At 43.8% G+C, this 23,097-nt stretch overlaps 1 protein-coding gene across 1 annotated transcript in view; it reads left to right on the top strand.

Moving 5' to 3' along the window:
* LOC124041902 (receptor-type tyrosine-protein phosphatase N2-like) overlaps positions 1-23,097 on the top strand; it is a 162,683-nt gene that overhangs the window by 16,543 nt on the left and 123,043 nt on the right. The window contains exons 3-7 of the mRNA XM_046360034.1: positions 13,614-13,733; positions 19,779-19,902; positions 20,642-20,786; positions 21,971-22,343; positions 22,877-22,989. Coding sequence (XP_046215990.1) covers positions 13,614-13,733; positions 19,779-19,902; positions 20,642-20,786; positions 21,971-22,343; positions 22,877-22,989 — 875 coding nt within the window. The remainder of the gene's footprint in view (positions 1-13,613; positions 13,734-19,778; positions 19,903-20,641; positions 20,787-21,970; positions 22,344-22,876; positions 22,990-23,097) is intronic.

Below are 23,097 nucleotides of genomic sequence, written 5' to 3'. Positions count from 1 at the left end.
TAGGGGAGTAGTCTAGCGTCCAACAAAAAGTAGTTAATTTGAGTGTAAACCTTGTGAACATGAGAGTAAAAGGAGTATTCCCTACCCGTAGGGTTAGCCATCCTCCATATATCAAATAAGTTCTAATTTTTTATGTAGGTATTCAAGAATCCGCTTGAATAGGAGGTAGGGGTTCGCCGGGTAGAAGATCTATCCAAATATTGGTCTAGCACACAGTTAAGGTCCCCTCCAATGACCAGGTTAGTATGGGAGATATCTGGAATCAGGGCAAGGACTCTTTTGAAAAAAGAGGGGTTGTCAATGTTTGGCCCATAGATATTTAGTAGAGTTACTGAGGTAGAGTGGAGTTCTTCTATTACGATCACATACCGACCCTCTTTATCCGCAATAGTGGTTTTATGTAGAAAGGGAATTCCTTTCCGTACCAGAATCGCTGTGCCTCTCGTTTTGGCAGAGAAGTTAGAGTGATACACTTGCCCCACCCACCTACACTTAAGTCTGCTATGAGAGTTATTCTTCAGATGGGTTTCTTGCAAAAATATAATATCAGACGAGAGTGCTTTCAAGTGGGCAAGGACCTTGCCTCTCTTAATTTCTTCGTTTAAACCCTTGACATTCCAGGAAGTGAATGTAAGCCCCGACCTCCTCTCGTTTGTAGTTCCTATGGTGGCCTGCATACCATGTAACTTGATAAAAAGGTAAGAAAGTGCACCAAACCATCACGATCAGCATATGTAGCACCTACACCCGAGCAGTATCCAACCCACCCCTCCCCCCTGCAAGCACCTTTACTTCCCACCCTGTTCCCCTAATTTCCCCAACACGTACCCCCCCCCCCCACCAACCCACATTTAACAGGCATGCACAAACAGAAAGAAAAAGAAAAAAGGGAAAAATAATAATAAACACATTGTCTGGCCGATGCCAAAAAAGCACGGCGCGACCTCAAACAGGAGGTAAAACAATTAGAAGAAAGGATAATTAGCTCAAGAATACATCTTCAAATATAAGGAACTGGAACACAGAAGTCCTCGATCAACATGGTAGAGATAAAAACACAGCAAGCAGAGGACATAGAAGGCACAGTGTGTGGGTATGTGCAGATGTATTGTGATGGGCGGTGGGGTGTGTGTTTTTGTGTTGGGAAAAGTGTGGAGTTAAGTGAGTGAAAAAGAAAAACGGTTGCAAATCCCAGAGCCCATATGTGTTTGTAAGCAGGGGTTGTGAGAGAGAGCTTTCAACTGTGTGCAGATATGGGATCTGGATTTTGAAATAAATAATACATATTGTTTATTTATTGTCCTATCATGATGGAACGGTCCCCAACCCTAATCCCTAGACAGCCACCTGAGCGACCCATACACTAAAGAGAAATCCTTATCTGTTTTATGGGCCTGCTATAAATAGCCTATACGTACCGTAATTGCTGGACTATTAAGCGCACCTGAATATAAACCGCACCCGCTGAATTATTAAAAAATGTGTATTTTGTACATAAATAAGCTGCACATGTCTATAAGCCGCAGGTACCTACCGGTTGAAACAAATGAACTTTACACAGCCTTTAAACGAAACACGGCTTGTAACAAAAATTAAACAGTAGCCTACCAGTAAAGTCATTGGTCACTATCTTCCTCCTCCTGTGCACTGAAACCACTGAAGTCATCTCTTTCGGTGTCGGAGTTGAATAGCCTCAGAATTGCTTCATCCGATGTTGGATCGTTGGATCGTCATTGTCGCTCTCATCACTTTCATCCGGAGGCAAATACCCCGCTGAGCTCATGCTGCCCCTTCAACACGCAGCAGTCCAGCCTTTCGAAACCCGTTGATGATAGTGGATTTTTTGACAATGCTCCACACTGTCAGGACCCACTGGCAGACTTGACCATAAGTTGCTCTTCGCATGCAGCCCGTTTTAGTGAAGGATTTCTCCCCACTTGTCATCCAAGCCTCCCACTGAACAAGGAGTCTGCTCTCATCCTTCTAGATCTATCGGCTGCCTTCGATACTGTGAACCATCAGATCCTCCTCTCCACCCTCTCCGAGTTGGGCATCTCCGGCGCGGCCCACGCTTGGATTGCGTCCTACCTGACAGGTCACTCCTACCAGGTGGCGTGGCGAGAATCTGTCTCCTCACCACGCGCTCTCACCACTGGTGTCCCCCAGGGCTCTGTTCTAGGCCCTCTCCTATTCTCGCTATACACCAAGTCACTTGGCTCTGTCATAACCTCACATGGTCTCTCCTATCATTGCTATGCAGACGACACACAATTAATCTTCTCCTTTCCCCCTTCTGATGACCAGGTGGGGAATCGCATCTCTGCATGTCTGGCAGACATATCAGTGTGGATGACAGATCACCACCTCAAGCTGAACCTCGGCAAGACTGAGCTGCTCTTCCTCCCAGGGAAGGACTGTCCGTTCCATGATCTCGCCATCACGGTTGACAACTCCATTGTGTCCTCCTCCCAGAGCGCTAAGAACCTTGGCGTGATCCTGGACAACACCCTGTCGTTCTCAACCAACATCAAGGCGGTGGCCCGTTCCTGTAGGTTCATGCTCTACAACATCCGCAGAGTACGACCCTGCCTCACACAGGAAGCGGCGCAGGTCCTAATCCAGGCACTTGTCATCTCCCGTCTGGATTACTGCAACTCGCTGTTGGCTGGGCTCCCTGCCTGTGCCATTAATCCCCTTCAACTCATCCAGAACGCCGCAGCCCGTCTGGTGTTCAACCTTCCCAAGTTCTCTCACGTCACCCAGCTCCTCCGTTCTCTCCACTGGCTTCCAGTTGAAGCTCGCATCCGCTACAAGACCATGGTGCTTGCCTACGGAGCTGTGAGGGGAACGGCACCTCAGTACCTCCAGGCTCTGATCAGGCCCTACACCCAAACAAGGGCACTGCGTTCATCCACCTCTGGCCTGCTTGCCTCCCTACCACTGAGGAAGTACAGCTCCCGCTCAGCCCAGTCAAAACTGTTCGCTGCTCTGGCCCCCCAATGGTGGAACAAACTCCCTCACGACGCCAGGACAGCGGAGTCAATCACCACCTTCCGGAGACACCTGAAACCCCACCTCTTTAAGGAATACCTAGGATAGGATAAGTAATCCCTCTCACCCACCCCCCCCTTTAAGATTTAGATGCACTCTTGTAAAGTGACTGTTCCACTCGATGTCATAAGGTGAATGCACCAATTTGTAAGTCGCTCTGGATAAGAGCGTCTGCCAAATGACTTAAATGTAAATGTAAACGAGTGCCACCTTAAATGCACGATTTACACTGATGTCGAGTGGCTGCAAATACTTTGGGCCATCTGCTTTTCTTCCCTCTGAAGGCTGTTGTTGTCTTTCTGCACTGAGTCAGTTCCTCCCGCTGCTGTTTCCAACGTCTTATCATTGACTCATTAAGGCCAAGCTCCCGTGCAACAGCTCTATTTCCTTTTCCAACAGCCAGATCGATCGCCTTCAACTTGAAAGCTGCCTCATATGCATTTCTCCGTGTCTTTGCCATGATGAGGGTGACAAAATGACTACCGTAATCAGAATGATGGGAAGTTTGAGCGCGCTCGATTTACTTCACATTTATGTGACGGTGCTCAGTTTTTTGGCGGCATGAATCTTGTGAAAGTGGGAAAAATCCATAAATTAGCCGCGTCATTGTATAAACCGCGAGGTTCAAAGCGTTGGAATAAAGTAGCGGCTTATAGTCCGGAAATTACGGTAGTCAAATCAGAAATATGAATGCGGTCAGAGACCTACTAAAGCAGCACTGCCCCCTCAAGATTCTGAGCCTGCCTGGCAGGGTTGGTCCTACAATGTTCTCCCCTGATGAGCATTGTAGGACCAACTGATGGGAGAGCATAATATACAAGGAAATTCTCAAAGCTACTAATGAGAACCTAATGAGAACCAACACTTTTTTGGTTACTACATGATTGTTATTTAATCGTTTTGATGCATTCACTATTATTCTACAATGTAGAAAATAGTACAAAATGAAGAAAAACCCTTGAATGAGTAGGTGTGTCCAAACTTTTGACTGGTACTGTATATATTTTATATATACAGTACCAGTATATATATATAAATACACTACCATTCAAAAGTTTGGGTTCACTTAGAAATGTTCTTGTTTTTAAAAGAAAAGCACATTTTTTGTCCATCAAAATAACATCAAATTGATCAGAAATACAGTGTAGACATTGTTAATGTTGTAAATTACTATTGTAGCTGGAAATGGCTGATTTTTAATGGAATATCTATGTAGGCATACAGAGGCCCATTATCAGCAACCATCACTCCTGTGTTCCAATGGCATGTTGTGTTAGCTAATCCAAGTTTATCATTTTAAAAGGCTAATTGAACATTAGAAAGCTCTTTTGCAGTTATGTTGGCACAGCTGAAAACTGTTGTCCTGATTAAAGAAGCAATAAAACTAGCCTTCTTTAGACTAATGAGTATCTAGAGCATCAGCATTTGTGGGTTTGATTACAGGCTCAAAATGTCCAGAAACAAATAACTTTCTTCTGAAACTCATCAGTCTATTCTTGTTCTGAGAAATGAAGGCTATTGCATGCAAGAAATTGCCAAGAAACTGAAGATCTCATACAATGCTGTGTACTATTCCCATCACAATAGCATCGAATAGCCCCCGTGATATGCAACTGTTCAGGGAAGTCAGGAACCAATACACTCAGTCAGTCAGGAAAGCTAAGGCCAGCTTCTTCAGGCAGAAGTTTGCATCCTGTAGCTCCAACTCCAAAAAGTTCTGGGACACTGTGAAGTCCATGGAGAACAAGAGCACCTCCTCCCAGCTGCCCACTGCACTGAGGCTAGGTAACACGGTCTCCACCGATAAATCCATGATTATCGAAAACTTCAATAAGTACTTCTCAACGGCTGGCCATGCCTTCCGCCTGGCTACTCCAACCTCGGCCAACAGCTCCGCCCCCCCGCAGCTCCTCGCCCAAGCCTCTCCAGGTTCTCCTTTACCCAAATCCAGATAGCAGATGTTCTGAAAGAGCTGCAAAACCTGGACCCGTACAAATCAGCTGGGCTTGACAATCTAGACCCTCTATTTCTGAAACTATCTGCAGCCATTGTCGCAACCCCTATTACCATTACATTTTACATTTAAGTCATTTAGCAGACGCTCTTATCCAGAGCGACTTACAAATTGGTGCATTCACCTTATGACATCCAGTGGAACAGTAACACACATCCCCACGTGCTCCGCAGTTACTTGCTGTACAACTCTGATGAGTTTTGCACATTTTGCACACAATGTATATAGATATATATATATATATATATATTTTCTATTGTGTTATTGACTTGTTAATTGTTTACTCCATGTGTAACTCTGTGTTGTCTGGTCACACTGCTGTGCTTTATCGTGGCCAGGTCGCAGTTGCAAATGAGAACTTCTTCTCAACTAGCCTACCTGGTTAAATAAAGGTGAAATAAAAAAAATAGAGCTAAATGTGCGCATTTGTCATACATAGAATAATCGGAAATGTATAGTTCTGACTATGCTTTTCAAGAGGTGATGATATTACAACCAAATAGTTCATGTTTATTTAACAATACCTTGAAAACGGCAAGCAAGAGTCAATGGTTGGAGGGTCTTCTTACTCGCCAGCAGGTAAATTGAACACAAATATTACCAGCCTGTTCAACCTCTCTTTCATATCGTCTGAGATCCCCAAGGATTGGAAAGCTGCCGCAGTCATCCCCTTCTTCAAAGGGGGAGACACCCTGGACCCAAACTGTTATAGACCTATATCCATCCTGCCCTGCCTATCTAAGGTCTTCGAAAGCCAAGTCAACAAACAGGTCACTGACCATCTCGAATCCCACCGTACCTTCTCCGCTGTGCAATCTGGTTTCCGAGCCGGTCACGGGTGCACCTCAGCCACACTCAAGGTACTAAACGATATCATAACCGCCATCGATAAAAGACAGTACTGTGCAGCCGTCTTCATCGACCTCGCCAAGGCTTTCGACTCTGTCAATCACCATATTGTTATCGGCAGACTCAATAGCCTCGGTTTTTCGGATGACTGCCTTGCCTGGTTCACCAATTACTTTGCAGACAGAGTTCAGTGTGTCAAATCGGAGGGCATGCTGTCCGGTCCTCTGGCAGTCTCTATGGGGGTGCCACAGGGTTCAATTCTCGGGCCGACTCTTTTCTCTGTATATATCAATGATGTTGCTCTTGCTGCGGGCGATTCCCTGATCCACCTCTACGCAGACGACACCATTCTATATACTCTCGGCCCGTCATTGGACACTGTGCTATCTAACCTCCAAACGAGCTTCAATGCCATAAAGCATTCCTTCCGTGGCTTCCAACTGCTCTTAAACGGGAGTAAAACCAAATGCATGCTTTTCAACCGATCGCTGCCTGCACCCGCATGCCCGACTAGCATCACCACCCTGGATGGTTCCGACCTTGAATATGTGGGCATCTATAAGTACCTAGGTGTCTGGCTAGACTGCAAACTCTCCTTCCAGACTCACATCAAACATCTCCAATCGAAAATCAAATCAAGAGTCGGCTTTCTATTCCGCAACAAAGCCTCCTTCACTCACGCCGCCAAGCTTACCCTAGTAAAACTGACTATCCTACCGATCCTCGACTTCGGCGATGTCATCTACAAAATGGCTTCCAACACTCTACTCAGCAAACTGGATGCAGTCTATCACAGTGCCATCCGTTTTGTCACTAAAGCACCTTATACCACCCACCACTGCGACTTGTATGCTCTAGTCAGCTGGCCCTCACTACATATTCGTCGCCAGACCCACTGGCTCCAGGTCATCTACAAGTCCATGCTAGGTAAAGCTCCGCCTTATCTCAGTTCACTGGTCACGATGGCAACACCCATCCGTAGCACGCGCTCCAGCAGGTGTATCTCACTGATCATCCCTAAAGCCAACACCTCATTGCAAAAATCACTGAAGTTGGAGACTTTTTATCTCCCTCACCAACTTCAAACATCAGCTATCTGAGCAGCTAACCGATCGCTGCAGCTGTACATAGTCTATTGGTAAATAGCCCACCCATTTTCACCTACCTCATTCCCATACTGTTTTTACACTGTTTTTTATTTATTTACTTTTCTGCTCTTTTGCACACCAATATCTCTACCTGTACATGACCATCTGATCATTTATCACTCCAGTGTTAATCTGCTAAATTTATTATTCGCCTACCTCCTCATGCCTTTTGCACACATTGTATATAGACTGCCCATTTTTTTCTACTGTGTTATTGACTTGTTAATTGTTTACTCCATGTGTAACTCTGTGTTGTCTGTTCACACTGCTATGCTTTATCTTGGCCAGGTCGCAGTTGCAAATGAGAACTTGTTCTCAACTAGCCTACCTGGTTAAATAAAGGTGAAATAAAAAATACATAAAAAACAGAACAGCGCAAACTGGCCCTAACCAGAATAGAAAGAGGAGTGGGAGGCCCCGGTGCACAACTGAGCAAGAGGACAGGTACATTAGAGTGTCTAGTTTGAGAAACAGACGCCTCACAAGTCCTCAACTGGCAGCTTCATTAAATAGTACCCGCAAAACCAGTCTCAACATCAACAGTGAAGAGGCGACTCCGGGATGCTGGCCTTCTAGGCAGAGTTGCAAAGAAAAAGCCATGTCTCAGACTGGCCAATAAAAATAAAAGATTAAGATGTGCAAAATGACACAGACACTGGACAGAGGAAGATTGGAAAAAAAGTGTTATGGACAGACAAATCTAAGTTTGAGGTGTTCGGATCACAAAGAAGAACATTCATGAGACGCAGAAAAAATGAAAAGATGCTGGAGGAGTGCTTGACGCCATCTGTCATGGTGGAGGCAATGTGATGGTCTGGGGGTGCTTGGTGGTGGTAAAGTGGGAGATTTGTACAGGGTAGAAGGGATCTTGAAGAAGGAAGGCTATCACTCCATTTTGCAACACCATGTCATACCCTGTGGAATGTACTTAATTAGAGGCAATTTCCTCCTACAACAGGACAATGACCCAAAGCACAGCTACAACTATGCAAGAACTATTTAGGGAAGAAGCAGTCAGATGGTATTCTGTCGATAATGCAGTGGCCAGCACAGTCACCAGATCTCAACCCAATTGAGCTGTTGTGGGAGCAGCTTGACCGTATGGTACTTAAGAAGTGCCCATCAAGCCAATCCAACTTGTGGGAGGTGCTTCAGGAAGCATTGGGTGAAATCTCATCAGATTACCTCAACAAATGTCTGCAAGGCTGATTCTTTGACAAAGCATAGATTGAAGGACACAATTATTATTTCAATTAAAAATCATTATTTCTAACCTTGTCAACTTCTTGACTATATTTCCTATTCATTTTGCAACTAATTTCATGTATGTTTTCATGGAAAACAAGGACATTTCTAAGTGACCCTAAGCTTTTGAACGGAAGTGTGTGTGTGTGTGTGTGTGTGTGTGTGTGTGTGTGTGTGTGTGTGTGTGCGTGCGTGCGTGCGTGCGTGCGTGCGTGCGTGCGTGCGTGCGTGCGTGCGTGCGTGCGTGCGTGCGTGCGTGCGTGCGTGCGTGTATACAGTATATCACAAAAGTGAGCACACCCCTCACATTTTTGTAAATATTTGAGTATATCTTTTCATGTGACAACACTGAAGAAATTACACTTTGCTACAATGTGAAGTAGTGAGTGTACAGCTTGTATAACAGTGTAAATTTGCTGTCCCCTCAAAATAACTCAACACACAGCCATTAATGTCTAAACCGCTGGCAACAAAAGTGAGTTCACCCCTAAGTGAAAATGTCCAAATTGGGTCCAAAGTATCAATATTTTATGTGGCCACCATCATTTTCCAGTACTGCCTTAACCTTCTTGGGCATGGAGTTCACCAGAGCTTCACAGGTTGCCACTGGAGTCCTCTTCCACTCCTCCATTACAACATCACTGGTGGATGTTAGAGACCTTGCACTTCCGTTTGAGGATGCCCCACAGATGCTCAATAGGGTTTAGGTCTGGAGATATGCTTGGCCAGTCATGCTTACCCTCAGCTTCTTTAGCAAGGCAGTGGTCGTCTTGGAGGTGTGTTTGGGGTCGTTATCATGTTGGAATACTGCCCTGCGGCCCAGTCTCCGAAGGGAGGGGATCATGCTCTGCTTCAGTATGTCACAGTACATGTTGGCATTCATGGTTCCCTCAATGAACTCCCCAGTGCCGGCAGCACTCATGCAGCCCCAGACCATGACACTCCCACCACCACGCTTGACTGCAGACAAGACACACTTGTCTTTGTACTCCTCAGCTGGTTGCTGCCACACATGCTTGACACCATCTGAACCAAATAAGTTTATATTGGTCTCATCAGACCACAGGACATGGTTCCAGTAATCCATGTCCTTAGTCTGCTTGTCTTCAGCAAACTGTTTGCGGGCTTTCTTGTGCATCATCTTTAGAAGAGGCTTCCTTCTGGGACGATGCAGTGTACAGCGTATGGTCTGAGCACTGACAGGCTGACCCCCCACCCCTTCAACCTCTGCAGCAATGCTGGCAGCACTCATACGTCTATTTCCCAAAGACAACCTCTGGATATGATGCTGAGCACGTGCACTCAACTTCTTTGGTCGACCATGTGGAGGCCTGTTCTGAGTGGAACCTGTACAGTTAAACCGCTGTATGGTCTTGGCCACCGTGCTGCAGCTTAGTTTCAGGGTCTTGGCAAACTTCTTATAGCCCAGGCCATCTTTATGTAGAGCAACAATTCTTTTTTTCAGATCCTGCTCTTGCTGTCACATGAAATGTTCTGTTATGAGAATTGTCATGCCAGCTCTGTGGTGAATGTGGTTGCTTGGATGCTCTGCTCATTAATGGGAGAATGCTTCAATGGACCACAGATGTAATGCTTTTTATTTAGCATGGAAAGCCTTCCGTTACCAAAACCCACCTCTGAAATCATCAGGAACCGAACATATTTGTTTAATCATTTACTATAGAGAGCCACCACAGCAGCAGACTCCAGCTGTTTTCCTGGCTGCTTGGTGTTGTGTTGAGTGAAGCTACTCTAATGTGGGATGTGGGTAGGGGAGCTAGAAAAGAGCCCATTTCTGCATCCGTTATGGGCCCTGATCGAAAGTAGTGTACTATATAGGGAATAGGAAATAGGGTGCCGTTTCGGACGCTACCCTTATCTCTACACTGGAGCCTAATGACTTGGAACAAAATATTTTACCTGGCCAGCCTCTGAGGGCCAACCAGACCCTGACCAGACTAGAGTCATACAGAGTCCCTCTTTTCCCAGACCACTCAACCAGATCGATTACTCTGGCCTCCCCCGGCACAATCTGACATGTTTATTAACACTGTCTACATACCAAATGGCGCTCTCTTCCTTACATAGTGCCCTTCTTTTGACCATACCCCAGGCTGGGCTCTGGTCAAAAGTAGTGCACTATATAGAGAAATAACAGGGTGCCCTTTGGGATGCAGACACTGAACTGGATGGGAAATAAAAGTCGTCCTCCTCTGGCAGCAGCTAGCATCGCCATGGTCCATTAACTCACAGCCTCCCACTCAGAGAACCTTCTATTAGCTGTAGCATCACTCACAGTTGATTAGCTGCATGGACTGACGCCGTGCATGGCTTTGGTCTACCACACACTGGAGAAAAACCTGAAGTGTAGTGCAATGCAGAGATCTTTTTTTCTATTTAGGTTTGAAGCATCATCTCTTTTTGTACGAGACAATCAGAATTCAGTGCACTTATCCACTTCCTGATCATTCATTTATTGGTGATATCGTATAGATAGATGGATTGGTCATGTTGCATCCTATTGAATTGATTGAATATGGGAGTTGTTTACAGTTGCTCCAGCTGTACAGACCAGTGTTGCACAGCAAAACATGACCACTTGGCCACTTACAAGCAGAAATAATACAGCAGGGACAATCCAACAAGGCATTTCTAGATTCCAACCAACGAGCATCTCCACAATCATAATGCAAACCACTCCCATGACAAAGACCTTTAAATTCTTGTTTGATGTAATCCACGCCGTAAATCAAGTGGAAGAGAGCGGGCTCTGAAGCACAGCTCCAGATACAAGGTCGAAGATGGATGAGTGTCACGTTCATCATAAGGAGTAGACCAAGATGCAGCGTGGTATGTTTCCATCCTTTATTTTGGAAATGCAAACTTCAAAGAACAAAACAACAAAACGAACAAGCGATACATGGAGCTAAATAATAATGCTCACTGGCAACTATATCTAGACAAGATCCCACAAAGCACAATGGGAAAATGGTTGCCTAAATATGATCCCCAATCAGAGACAACAATAAACAGCTGCCTCTGATTGGGAACCATATCAGGCCATCATAGAAATACAAATCGCCTAGATAACCCACCCTAAATCACACCCCGACCCAACCAACATAGAGAATAAACAGCTCTCTATGGTCAGGGCGTGACAATGAGAGAGAAGCTGTTCCTGACTTAAATATGGCCGGCGATACTGTAATTATGAATAATAATTCAAATGCTGCCATAACTAGAGTACAGTACAGCAAACAGAATATATGAAAAGGGGCTCCAAAGATGCAAGCCTGATACAACTGATGCTTTACTGAATGACTTTGGATAGGATACAGTAGATTATTCTATGCTATGTTTTGTGAAAATAGACTGGATTAAAGCATTTGTCATAAATTGTCAAAAACATGAAAGTCGTCTTCCTGGTCGTACAAAACATACATTACACAATATTGACAATACATACACTACAATAAAATGCGTCATTGCACGAGTAGAAGTGCTAAGTGCATACAGTAGGTTTCAGTCTCTTATCTCTCAGGGACAGCACTCTGCAGCAGTTGGGCATGCAAATCTTCCCTATTGATTAGGCCTACGATTTTAGACAATAACATAATTCTACCTAGGCTACAACAACATTGTTATCAAGTGAGCAAACAAATATTGTCTAGGTCTGTAGTTGGGGCTATAGAGTTCCCAGTTATCTTGAATGCACTGAAGTCAGAATAATGACATTTCCTAATTCCCAGTTGTTTTGAACGTGGCATTTCTACCACTGTTCTTGTTGCAGGCTAGCTTCCCATTTCATCGCTACAAGCGCTATTTGATTCGCCAGATACGCTACACGCCCACATTCTGGATATGCCAAGCACAACGAGGGACTGATCAAATACTGATATTTAACCGATTACAAATGACATGAACCTCCCCTGGACTAAATTGCTTTTAAAAACCACAACAACAAAAAAGCATCCAGTCCCTTTTACCAACATGGACCATTGCCAACATGTCTGCATTGCACCATTTGAATTGGATCTCACTCCGCGATGGAAGTGATATTTGTGAGCTAAAAACAATGATGAATTCATAGATGTTGCAATGCAGTGTTACTCTACTGTCTCACATTATGCTGTCGTGCAGTATTATGACAATGTCTGTGTCCCAAATGGCTGCCATAGGGCTTTAATCAAAAGTAGTGCACTATACTGTATATTGGGAATAGGGTGCCAATTGGAATGTATACACACCAATAAGTGCTGGCTTTCTAATCTTGTCTAGATAGTGGGTTGTTGAAATATATGAATCCTGCTGTATTTGCTCCACAGAGTGCATCACCCCAGAGCCCATTGCTCACTGTCGAGCTCAGTGCCCAGTTGCATAAAACACCTTAAGTTAATTTTCCCCTTATCTTTTCCCTTAGTTTCCTTCACTTTAACAATGGAAGGTGCACAATCAATGGCTACAAAGCTAGCGGGCTAGTTAGCAAATTGAGAAAAAGTAAACATGGTTGTTTATCTTCTGAAGCAATTTGTTCATCCTGTTTATCCGGTTCTATTTTGCTATCTCACAAAATGAAAGCGAGATCTCTTTGATGGAGACTTTTAGTCAGTGAATCAGGCCATCTCCATGGTAACCAGCAACTCTTTCTGCCATACATGCCTTCAAACTACCGTAAAAAACCCTTAAGTATGCCCTTACCTAAGGAAATATTTGAGGGGCTCCATGCAACATCCTTAAACAATTCCCTTAGGTATGGGGAAATGATTCCTTAAGGGAAACATTTCAGATGTTTTATGCAACTGGGCCCAGGCCCGCTGATATGGACAGAAGGCTAGATGAACCTTCACTGATAACGTCTCTATATTGATGAGCTGGTGCTTATCATCATGCTGATAGCATCCCCTCTAAAGTGAGAAGCATTATCTCCCATTGAAGAATATCTACATCTCTGACAAATGCTGCTGCTGCAGGGTTGGAACTGAAGGGAGAATGTTGTGCTTCTTGGTGAGAAGCTTTTATCAAAATCAATGCGTTTTAAAAAGGCAACTCATGATAATGAATTGTATCAAAGTATTTTCATTGGTACCTAACATTATTCCTGTTTGTAAGGCAGACTTTAGGTCTTTTGTAGCTCAATAGGTAGAGCATGGCTTATTACGCAAGGGTAGTGGGTTCAATTCCTGGGACCACCCATACCTAAAATGTATGCATGCATGACTGTAGGTCGCTTTGGATAAATGTCATATACTGTATATTACCATACTATATAGTATGTTCCTGACTCTCTTTGTCGTTCTTTCCCCCAGATGGAATGTTCGGGAGGTGTCAATCCATACCCGTTCCAGTAGCAGAGGTGTATACGTATGATGTGTCTCCATCTGTGGTTCAGCGCTTCAGGACTCTACTGCAGAAACTCACCCACAGAGGTAAGTACAGTACACCAACGCTACCACTACAGTTTCTGCTGCTGCTCCCATCACTATCATCCACCCCTGAGTCATTAGTGTATGTCAATGTAACGTTGCCTGGCTACCCAGAGTCCTTGCTCCGGCCAACCATTACACAACGCTCACGGATGTTTGTTTCTTCTCCGCAATGAGTCAGGATCTGAGTACCTCCCCGACACCTTCACCGAATGCAAACACATTCGGGACCGTCTGATTGGTCCAGAAACCGATGGGTTGGGCCAGTGCCAGAACATACATTGGTAAATCTGCGGTCTGAACGCTTTGATTCATTGACGATCGTTCCATTTAAGATGAGGGAGGAAGATTTATTTTTATGAGCATGGCTTTATTTCTATTACAGCATATTGGATGACTGTTGGATCACCCAGCTCAATGTAACATTGCTATGTTTAAAACTAAAGTTTACAACGTTGGTGCACATCGAGAGACAAATTGGAGTAATCAAGGTGACAGACAGTGACACATTCAATACCACCTTGCACACTCTTGCCTGCATCTAACTGATAATATAATAATATATGCCATTTAGCAGACGCTTTTATCCAAAGCGACTTACAGTCATGTGTGCATACATTCTACGTATGGGTGGTCCCGGGGATCGAACCCACTACCCTGGCGTTACAAGCGCCATGCTCTACCAACTGAGCTACACAGGACCACTGATCTAGGGTGTAAATTAGGGTGGAAAATTAGTTTCTATTGGACAAATTCAGGTAGGTCTATCTCCGTTTCATTCCGTTTGCTTCCGTTTAGGAAAGGTTTTTCAACAGAATCGGTGGAATGAATACACCCGTGATCAAATCAAATCCCATTTTTTGGGTCGCATTCATATGTTCAGCAGATGTTATTGCAGTTGTTGCGAAATGCTTGTGTTCCTAACGCCGACAGTGCAGTAATATCTAGCAATTCACAACAATACACACAAATCTAAAAGGAAATGAATGGAATTAACAAAGGAATTAACAAATGAAATTAAGAAATATATAAATATTAGGACGAGCAATGACGGAGTGGCATTGACTAGAATACAGTATATACATATCAAATCAAAAATCAAATAAAATCAAACTTTATTTGTCACATGCGCCGAATACAACAAGTGTAGACCTTACCATGAAATACTTACTTACAAGCCCTTAACCAACAGTGCAGTTCAAGAAGAGTTAAGAAAATATTTACCAAATAGACTAAAGTAAAAAATAAGAATAAAAAGTAACACAATAAGAATAACAATAACGAGGCTATATACTGGGGGCACCGGTACCGAGTCAGTGTGTGGAGGTACAGATTAGTTGAGCTAATTTGTACTTGTAGGTGGGGGTGAAGTGACTATGCATAGATAATAAACAGCAAGTAGCAGCAGTGTACAAAAAGGGGGAGGTCAATGTAAATAGTCTGGTGGCGATTTTATTCAATGTTCGGCAGTCTTATGGCTTGGGGGTAGAAGCTGAGTCTTTTGGTCTTAGACTTGGCGCTCCAGTACCACTTGCCGTGTGGTAGCAGAGAAAACACTCTATAACTTGGGTGACTGGAGTCTCTGACAATTTTATGGGTTTTCCTCTTACACCGCCTATTATATAGGTCCTGGGTGGCAGGAAGCTTGGCCCCAGTGATGTACTGGGCCGTACGCACTACCCTCTGTAGCACCTTACGGTCAGATGCCGAGCAGTTGCCACACCAGGCGGTGATGCAACCGGTCGGGATGCTGTCAATGGTGCAGCTGTAGAACCTTTTGAGGATCTAGGGACCCATGCCAAATCTTTTCAGTCTCCTGAGGGGGAAAAGGTGTTGTCGTGCCCTCTTCACGACTGTCTTGGTATGTTTGGACCATGATAGTTTGTTGGTGATGTGGACACCACTTCAGCCCCATTGATGTTAATGGAGGCCTGTTCGGCCTTCCTTTTCCTATTGTCCACGATCAGCTCCTTAGTCTTGCTCACATTGAGGGAGAGGTTGTTGTCCTGGCACAACTAATGTAGTTGGGGTTTTGTGTGGAACATATCAGGCACATTTCGTAAACCTTTAAGCATAACCTTAAAATTCATCCACTGACTTTTATTCCACAAACAAAGGTATACTGACAGCAGATTTTCTACAGAATGTGCTAGAATGCCATGAACTTCACACCCCAGACTGTGCTTGGCATGTAGTGCTGTAATGACCATAAATGACCACCAGAGGGTGATCAATGCCTGTGTATCATAGACCATATGTGCTGTGTATTCCATCCTCCCAACAGCAGTATGTTATTGATGTATACAGACAGAAGAAATGTAAGGACATGTTCATACAGAGCAAAATTGCAGAAATGGAGAAAGACATTACTTTTGATGTTAAATCCTATTTTACACAGCCATCAAGTCATCAGGTTTAATATTTACTGAACAATTGAACAATTATAATAGTTGTTTTATATAAATCAAATACAATATCCTCTTGCAAGCCCTGGAAATCCACATACATTTCTAGAAATCAGCTCTAGACAAGCTACATAATGATATTCAGATTCCATAGTGCACAGTGCTGATTCATTTTAGAGGGTTTATCAACCTATCCAGCTGAAATGAAATATGCTAATAGGTTATTTATCCTTGCTGTCTGAAAAACCATTAGGGGAACAAAACTGCAAAGAGCATCTGCATTTCAATCCCAAAACAGAGCACAGCAGAGCAACACAATGAGCAGAGCAGCACAAACCTAGATTGCATCCCAAAAGGCATCCTATTCCCTACACAGTGCACAGTCCCTTGGACAGATCCATATGGGCTCAAAAGTAGTGAACAATGTAGGGAATAGTGTGCCATTTGGGATGAAGAACTAATGGCCTAGGAATATTCAACATAACGGCCACCACTGCCTCTGCTCTGACCCTCCAAGTGCTGGCCGGATAAAACAACAAAACAGAAACACCTCCATATTTTCAAAGCTACCAAGATGCCTCTTGTTTCTCCTCATCACAAGAACATAAACCCTGCTGATGGAGCACAGCATTATGGGGCTTTAACTTAACACGGAGGTTTTCCAGAATTCTTGGTTGAGACTCCTTGATGTCCAGCTTATCCCTTATGATTGGTCGTGATTTTCTGGAAAAGCTGGACATTTGGGGAGAAACTGGAATTTTGCAACACTATTTCTGTTAAATCAGCCCCATAGTTTGTACATCTAATACCCTAACCCTGACCCCCTCATTCTCACAGCTCTATCTCTGTTAACCCCAGATGCCCAACCAAGCGGACCTCTTCTTTATGTTCCATTGCTATGGACCCGTTTCGCCTGATGGTTGTGAAAACCTAAGCTGTGTGTGAATGTCTTGGCGGGGGTTACCGTTAATCAAGCTGCCGTGCCACATAACGTCTGCTCCTGTGAAAACACTGCCTGTGCTCTCCTCTCACACAGAAAGCCATCAGGGCCCCCATTAAAGACATCATTGAGCACAGTTATTTTCTGTGTTTGATAGTCCTCCGTGTTTTACTGAGCCAGGCACTGCTCTGAGAGGTGTGTGGCAGGCAGGCCAAGCAGTAGCAGCAGACAGCAGTATGGTGGATTCCGAGTGTTCTATGTGTTCAGTGTGTTCCGCTGCTCCTCCCTCCTCAGGCTGTGGTGGATCTAGTGGCTGGCTGGGTTCCAGAACCCTGGCCTCTACCTTCTGTGCTCCGCTCAATAGCATCATGGGACGCACCCACCACCGAGAGATCTGCATTGCTTGATGCTCTCATCTGGTAGCCATGATAGCACATTTGCATACCTAAGTATGTAAAAACGGAGAGATCATTTCAGACCACTGTGCCCATATCGATCCATACTTTTATTCCCTGGGATATTTTACTGATAGTTTTTACTGATTATCCTCAATTTTTAAGAATGATGACCCGTAACAATAGATGTTTTATATATATATATATATATATATATATATATATATATATATATATATATATATATATATATATATATATATATATATATATATATATATATATATATATATATATAGAATATACTAAGTTCCAAATAAAGTAATATAGTTGACTGTAACAAATTAGCGAATTGAAGCGAATTGAAGCTTGTTGTGTGCAACAGGGTGTGGCAATTTAATGCAAGCATCACAAAAAAAATGTCATTGTTGAAACATTTCTGGCATGTTTATCTATGCATAACAGGGCTGCTGTGTTATGCTCAACCCAAACAGGTTTACACCACAACATTCCCCAAAATGGCCAAAAAGAGTAGTACCAGCTCACCTGCTTTTACACTCTGATTTGACTATCAGATTAGATTTTAATTTTAATTTTTCAAAAATGTATAATTGGTTTGAGGTTGTTAAGTCATTGAAATGTAGAGCTATTTAACTTTTAAAATATTGTCCTAGTAGTACCAGCTGTGCAATTTGCTGATGGTTCCTAACTAGCCCCGAGGGGATATCAAATGTCAAACCAAATTGACCGTAAGCATTACGATTGGGTCGAGGGTATCTGCGCTCCGAATTGATGATTACTTGGGTGCTGCCAGGTGTGGGCATGTGGGCAGGATTAAAATAAACCCAACCCATGAAAAACTGTTAACGTACCGTTCATTCTGTGACGCACATTTCTTTCCTTATCCTCTCGCAAATGACCAAAATTACCCTATTTACACTTTATAGTCAATTTTGACACTAGAATAAATGTTTCTGTCTCATGTGGATGCCATATAGGCCACTTTCAAAACAAGAAGTTGCTTTTTTAGGGGCAATACCTCTTTAAAGGGAACTTCATTTAATATAACAGGCTTTTAACATTCAATAATGGTGTACAATTTCTACTTAAAAGTGACACTCTTTTTGTGGAACGACTCACATGCCTTCTTGGAAAAATGTGATTTATATAAGCCAAGCATATCTAGCCAAAATGCTCACTTTAAACAGTAAGATGCACTGTGCAAAGTGACGTGTGATAATGGTGTCATTGCAGATGCTATTTGCCAAGCATTCTAGTGTTGCTTGTATATTTCATGGATGCTGCCTCTCATCTGTGGAATGTCTCTATTGAATTGTTCAAGTGTGCGTGGCCATATTCTGGGTTATATTTGGTTCCGCCACCCCATCTGGTGTTGGCACCCGTCCTCAGTTCTGTTGCCAGAATGCGCTGTAGTTAAAGAAACAGAGGGGAATGCATATGTGGCTGATCATGTCGCCTTTAGCCTTGTACACCTACTAACATGATGGAAGAATATTACAGGATGAGAAGGACTTAGGGTTGTGTCCCAAATGGCACCATATTACCTTGATAGTGCATTACTTTTGGCCAGAGCCCTAAAGGGAATAGGTTTCCTGTTGAGACACACCCTAAAGTCCTTCTCATCCTGCAGTATTCTCTCAGCATGTTAGTAGGTGTACAAGACTAAAGTCTACATGATGAGAGCCACATATGCATTCCCCTCTGCATCTTAGTGAACTTTGACCTTATCCACCAGGGATAACATTTTTAAACACCTCTTTCTCTGTTTCCCTTTGATATTAGTCACATGATGCACTATATAGTACATGTTCAACCACTGGAAGAGTTTATTTCCAAAACACTATTATCCACCAATTTTTCACCAGAATTGATTTCTTATGGGTACCTTCATGTCTGTGTAAAATATGACTGTTTTTGGATTTTCAATTAATAGATTTAGGTGTGTATTAAAATGCGTTTTTCTGCTAAATGCTATGTATCCAATAATTGTTCTTTAAACAAAGCTAATTTACCAACATTTCTGAAAATGGATATGTAGTGTAGCGTTTTGGAAAGAAACTCTTCATTTGTTCTAGTCATTCTATACATTGTGAGTGTTCCTTTTGATGTGTTGTGTGCAGGGTTGAACTGGGAGGATATAACATTTATTATCAGACACCTCAGACTAACCTGTCTTTTCTTCCTTCCATTGTTTGTCACATAATGAAATACATGCTCAATATATTTATATTAGCTGGTTCGAGTCTGACATTCTGAGTGTTATTTCTGTTAATGTGTTATGTTCCAGGTTTGACCTGGGAGGATGAGACTGCCCAGCAGATCCTGTCCAAGGAGCTGTCTACGCTGAGGAAGATCCCCTACAGACGGCTACAGGACTCCAGCCCCCCTGTCTACAGCAGCAGCAAATCCAGGTCACTGTTCTGGCAGGCAGCACAATCCATTACACATGTGCATTCACACATGGACCAGTGGTGGCTGCTGAGGGGAGGGTGGCTCACAATAACGGCTGGAACAGAGCAAATGGAATGGCATCAAACACATGGGAACCATGTATTTGATACCATTCCACTTATTCCGCTCCAGCCATTACCGGGAGCCCGTCCTCCCCAATTAAGGTGCCACCAACCTCCTGTGACACGGACACACACCTACAGACGCAGACAGTCAGGCATGCACGTACGTATATACACACACACACACACACACACACACACACACACACACACACACACACACACACACACACACACACACACACACACACACACACACACACACACACACACACACACACACACACACGCACACACACACAAACAAACATATAGTGCAGACCTCAATAGGACATTGATTTATGCTTCAGACTCCAGGAGGGCACATGCAATGAGATAACTGATGAGCTACAGTATCTGCCCTGCCCACCACTGGTTTAGGTCTGAATGGTCTAGTCTATCTCTGGATAGTCCACGTTATCTATCTGTGTCTTCTTTCTGTCTCTCTCTCGTTCTCTCATTCTCTCTTTCTCTCTCTCTTTCTGTGTCATCATGTGTCTCTTTCTGTCTCTCTCTTTCTTTATCTAGTTCTCGTTGTCTCTGTCGCACTCAGCCACACCACTCATTCTTACTCTCTAACTTTGCTTGTCTGGGCCAGGCCCTCTACCCAGGCTATGGACTTAGGACACCGGAGGATGAAGCCAGTGGAGGTGGAGCTCAGTAGAAACCTCCAGAACTACCTGCAGCGTCTGGGCCTCCTTCCCCAGGCCGCCTCCCCCACCAGACCCAAGAGCCCCAGTAAGGTGAGGGCCCCTGGGGGCCACTGACCATCCTCAGGCCCCTCCAGACCCCTCCTTGCAACTGCTTTAGCCTGCGATGAGCTGCTGGACCATGTTTTACTTCTACATGCATGGACATCTCTATATACACACACACACACACACACTCATGTACACACACACATAGACACACACACACACACAAACACACAAACACACTAATGTACACACATAGACACACACACACACAAACACACTAATGTACACACATAGACACACACACACACTCTCACAAACACACTAATGTACACACATAGACACACACACACACACACACACACACACACACACACACACACACACACACACACACACACACACACACACACACACACACACACACACACACACACACACACACACACACACAAACTGACACAACGGGAGCTGTGGATCCTCTTTAGTACTCTGTATCATTATCTATCCACTTCTGAAGGTTGGTGAATGAATGGCTGTTGGTTGACCATTCACAGGGATAGTTTCCTGCCTGATTATTATGAGGGAGATAATGCCCACCGAGGGTTCAGGAGTTCACTTCCTTAATTAATAATGTCCACATGATGGGCTCTGTGTCATTTCTGTTCAGGGGGGTGACCAACATGGCCTAGCTGAATGAGAGGGCCAAACCCCTGCTGAGGGCCAGGCATTGAGGGGTTGGGAAGGGTACCCCTTTATTTATGAAGGATAGGGTTGATGGCAAACAAGGGGGAGTTGCCTTTTGTTTAAGACAAACGTACGGGAGATGGATGGATATTGGAATGTTGTTGGCGCATCCCTATACTATACTTCAATAGTAGATCATATAGGCTTATTTTACTGTTAACATTATCAATTAACCTTTCATTTGATGCTGGTGTATTACCTGGGGATTTAAGTGAAGCACTAAGTAAAGACGAACACGTTTGATTTATTTGGTCACGGCACTTTCAATACCAGGATAGTGGGTTCGATTCCCGGGACCACCCAAACTTACAATTTATGCATGCATGACTTTAAGTCACTTTGGATAAAAGGGTCTGCTAAATGGTATATATTATCATTATATATTATTTGGTAACGCTTTCTATGAATTATGTGTATTATGCTTTATAATGTCATTTACGATGCCTTATAATACACTTCTAATGTGTTTATTTATTATCTTACAGAGTGACCGTTACCCATCTGGGGTCTCCTCTGACTACTACTGGCCCAAGTCCCAGGGAGAGGCAAACTTCTCCCCACTGGCGTCCTTCCAGCCTCCCTACCAGGACAGATCTTCTACGGGGGATGGAGACCTCCTTGTGGCTGCTCTCAGACACTACCTGTCTGGGCAGGTACCATCTCAGACCGGGGTGTCCACCAAGGGCCCGGTCCTGCCCTCCCTTCGCCTACGCCCCTCCTACAGCAACAGTATAGACAGTACTGGGCCTAAAAAGACCTCTCAATCTCAAACACCTAACCTGGACAGACTTCTATTCCTCCAGACAGCTGGAGCAAGCCAACCCTCTGCTCCCAAGGACCCCCTCAGTACAGTGGATGGTATGTGCCTCATTAAAAATGCTTTCTTCCTCTTTTACTGTACAAGTTGTTCCTCATTATTTCACTGTGAACAGATGATCACCATTAGTAGTCATGTATGCATCCACTGGAAATAATGGTATAGCATGCTATTAGTTGTTAAAGGAATAATCCACTCAAAATATGGTTTATTATTCCACTGTTGATACAGTCCCAAAATGTTTTGCATGTCAGCAATCATGATATAGATCTTTCAAAACGCTAATCGTCACTGCCAGTGTCGTGCATTTAGTATTTCTGCCTGCATGAACGGCAATAGCTGAGACACACATGAAAACAGGAAATGTTTTCGATGGAACATCTCTCAGAGATGCACTAAAACGATATACCAGGATACCAGCACCCTGGTCTATAGTAGTGCGTTAATAGGAATATACCTCCATTTGAGACACAACCATTGATATACTGTAGGTACTCTACCATAGTTATAACCCTTCTCTCGAATCCCTCTTCTCTCCTCCTCTTATCCCCACTTCTCTTCCTCTCCTCCACAGAGGTGTTCATCCAGAAGGTTCTGAAGAACGTGGGCAGACACGACGTGGACGTGGACGACCTGAGTCCTAAAGACCTGGACCAACTCTCTACGCTGATCACTGACGCCCTGCAGGTAGAATAAACAATAACGTCTTGATACTTGTCTTTCTTACTGTAATGCTCACACCTTTCTTACTGTAATGCTCACACCTTTCTTACTGTAATGCTCACACCTTTCTTA

Source organism: Oncorhynchus gorbuscha, linkage group LG08 (genome assembly GCF_021184085.1).
Source record: "Oncorhynchus gorbuscha isolate QuinsamMale2020 ecotype Even-year linkage group LG08, OgorEven_v1.0, whole genome shotgun sequence".
Taxonomy (NCBI): Eukaryota; Metazoa; Chordata; class Actinopteri; order Salmoniformes; family Salmonidae; genus Oncorhynchus; species Oncorhynchus gorbuscha.
Note: the sequence above shows the minus strand (reverse complement) of the source record. Positions and strands in the feature narration are given on the sequence as shown.